Raw genomic sequence first — 2674 nt, forward strand, 5'->3', positions numbered from 1 at the left:
TATCAAAACTTATTATTAATATATATAACTATATTATAAAACTATATTATTATCATTATTATTTATATTATCATTATACTTATCATTTAGATAAAAGAAAATATTTTTATTATATTTATTAAAAACCAATCATAGAAGAGCAGCTAGGTGGTGCAGTGGATAAAGCACTGACCCTAGATTCAGGAGGGACTGAATTCAAATCTGACCTCAGATACTTGACACTTACTAGCTGTGTGACTCTGGGCAAGTCACTTAACCCCAATTGCCTCACCAAAAAACAAACAAACAAACAAAACAATCATAGAATTAGGTTGTGGTCTTGAAAAATACTACACATGCAATGGGAACTATTGATATTATTCTAATATAACATATTTGCTGTTGCATTTGTCAAATACTAACAATTATAATGGCATAGCTAGATGACTTAGTGGACAGCATACTGGGCCTGGAATCAGGAAGACCTGAGTTCAAATATCACCTCAGATACTTAATAGCTGTGTGACCCTGTGTTAACCTTGTTTGTCTTAATTCACTCAAAAAGTTGGACTGAACAACAACAACAAATTATAAAAAGTGGTGCAACTAATATTTGGAATGATGCTCACAGTGTTATAGTGTCGATAGGCACACCACTTCACACTGCTGATTATTGGTTTGTTTTTTGTTTTGTTTTGGTCGACAGAGACCTTTACTACTATGGTAAAGTCATTCTTAGTGTTGAATGTTTCCTGAATGTCTACTGGAGGCAATCCCTTGATTATATTTGAAACAATCTTGCATGTCACATCAGGCAAATCTTTCATGTCTAAATCTATTGTAACCAGAATAAGCTCAAAGAAGGTTCCTGTGCCAACTTTCAGAAATTCTTGGTCCCAAACAGGGATGTCTTTCTTCTTTTTGTTCTTATTATCATCAGAAGGATAAGGAGGATCAGTTTTTAATCTCAAGGCTCTAACATTTGGTAGAGGAACCAGGTCATCATCCCCTTTATCATCCATTCCCATATCTTGTAATATGGTCTTGACAGTTACAGAGTGTTTTTCAATTTCACTATCCACTACAAATATCTCTCCATCATAGCTTTGCAAATTAATTGGCAGTATGGTTCAATATCTTTGGAAAATCCAAGAGGCAGGCATCAGCTAAGGAGTGAACAAAGTGAAAGAACAGATTCCATGGTAATACAGAGCATCGAATTCACTGCAAATTCCTACCTATTATTTGAGTAAGAGATGTATTCTGTCCTCTTGTGCCACCAGATCTGACCATGTCATAGATGTGCTCAAAAAGCTTCTGAGGGTCTCTGTTCCCTTTAAAATAAAATGTGGATTACTCAGCTTGTGATTTACTGATAAATTTAAAAATGATTCGGTACTAAAAAAGCACCAAATAAAATGTGAACTTCCATATATGTTGTAGAACAGAAGTATAATATACAGGAATTCAACTTCTATTATGGAGATATTTTCTTTTCAAATACATATTAAATGAAACATAATTTTCAAGACTTTCCTGCTTGGGTGTGATTTCCACCATGCTTGCTAATATTCTTTTTCCACCATTTTTAATATTCCTAGAAAAGGGGGAATTAGGTGGCATAATTGATAGAGTGCCAGGCCTGGACTCAGGAAGATGAGTCTTCCTGAGGTTTTGTCTGGCCTCAGACACTCACTAGCTGTTTGACTCTGGGCAAGTCACTTAATGCTATTTGCATCAGTTTCCTCATCTGTAAAATGAGCTAGAGAAGAAAATGGCAAATCACTCCAGTATTTTTGCCAAGAAAACCCCAAATGGTATCACAGAGTCAGATGTGGGACAGCTAGGTGGCACAGTGGCTAAAGCACTGGCCCTGAATTCAGGAGGACCTGAGTTCAAATCCAGCTTCAGATACTTGAAACTTACTAGCTGTGTGACCCTGGGCAAGTCACTTAACCCTCATTGCCTGGCCATAACAACAACAACAACAACAACAACAACAACAACAACAACAACAACAACAACAACAACAACAACCAGAATCAGACATGATTGAAAAATGACAAACAAATCTCTAGAATAGTCGTTAGCCTATCTTCCAAATTAATTTCACAATATTTCTTGGCCTGCTTGTTATTTCTCGAATTCAACATTACATATTTCACTTCCTTGTTTTTACACAGCTTATACTGCATGCCTAGCAAATATGTTTTTACTTCTACCTCTCACAGTCCTTAACTGCCCTCAAAGTTCTTCTCAGGTCTCAGGTGCTACTATTTACAGGAAGCTATTGTCAACTAAGTTTAAATTTGACTTCACCTAGGAGGTTGAAATTTTTTGTTTGTTTTGTTTTGTTGTTTAGATAAACCTGGCACTCTTGAATGACCAAATCCAATTAAAACTACTTTAATAACTGATGTTTAAAAACACATAATACAAAAAAAAATATCAAATACAACTCCAATTCCAGAGTCAGAAATTGAAAGAACAGCCCTGAAGGCAGTTTGAGGTCAGGAAAATATTTCTGACAAAGTTCTTCACCCCTGGGCCAATCTTTTTATAATTAAAACCTCCAGGTCTGCAAAACACTAGATGGAGCAGAACCAAGGGGTAGGGCAGAGGACTGGCTGTGGCCCCAGAGTTCTAATAGCCTTAGTAGCCAGGCCAGGCTCCCTCTACGTAACATCCCTTAAAG

The 2674-nt window shown here is 36.4% G+C and overlaps 1 protein-coding gene across 1 annotated transcript; it reads right to left on the reverse strand.

The window, feature by feature from the left end:
• Positions 1–536: 536 nt before the first annotated feature.
• On the reverse strand, positions 537–1097 carry LOC122747639 (S-phase kinase-associated protein 1-like; the record flags this gene model as incomplete). The annotated part of the gene is made up of 1 exon (XM_043993560.1): positions 537–1097. A coding segment is annotated over one exon (561 nt), but the record flags the coding sequence as incomplete, so codon positions are not given.
• Positions 1098–2674: the final 1577 nt, after the last annotated feature.

Source organism: Dromiciops gliroides, chromosome 3 (genome assembly GCF_019393635.1).
Source record: "Dromiciops gliroides isolate mDroGli1 chromosome 3, mDroGli1.pri, whole genome shotgun sequence".
Taxonomy (NCBI): Eukaryota; Metazoa; Chordata; class Mammalia; order Microbiotheria; family Microbiotheriidae; genus Dromiciops; species Dromiciops gliroides.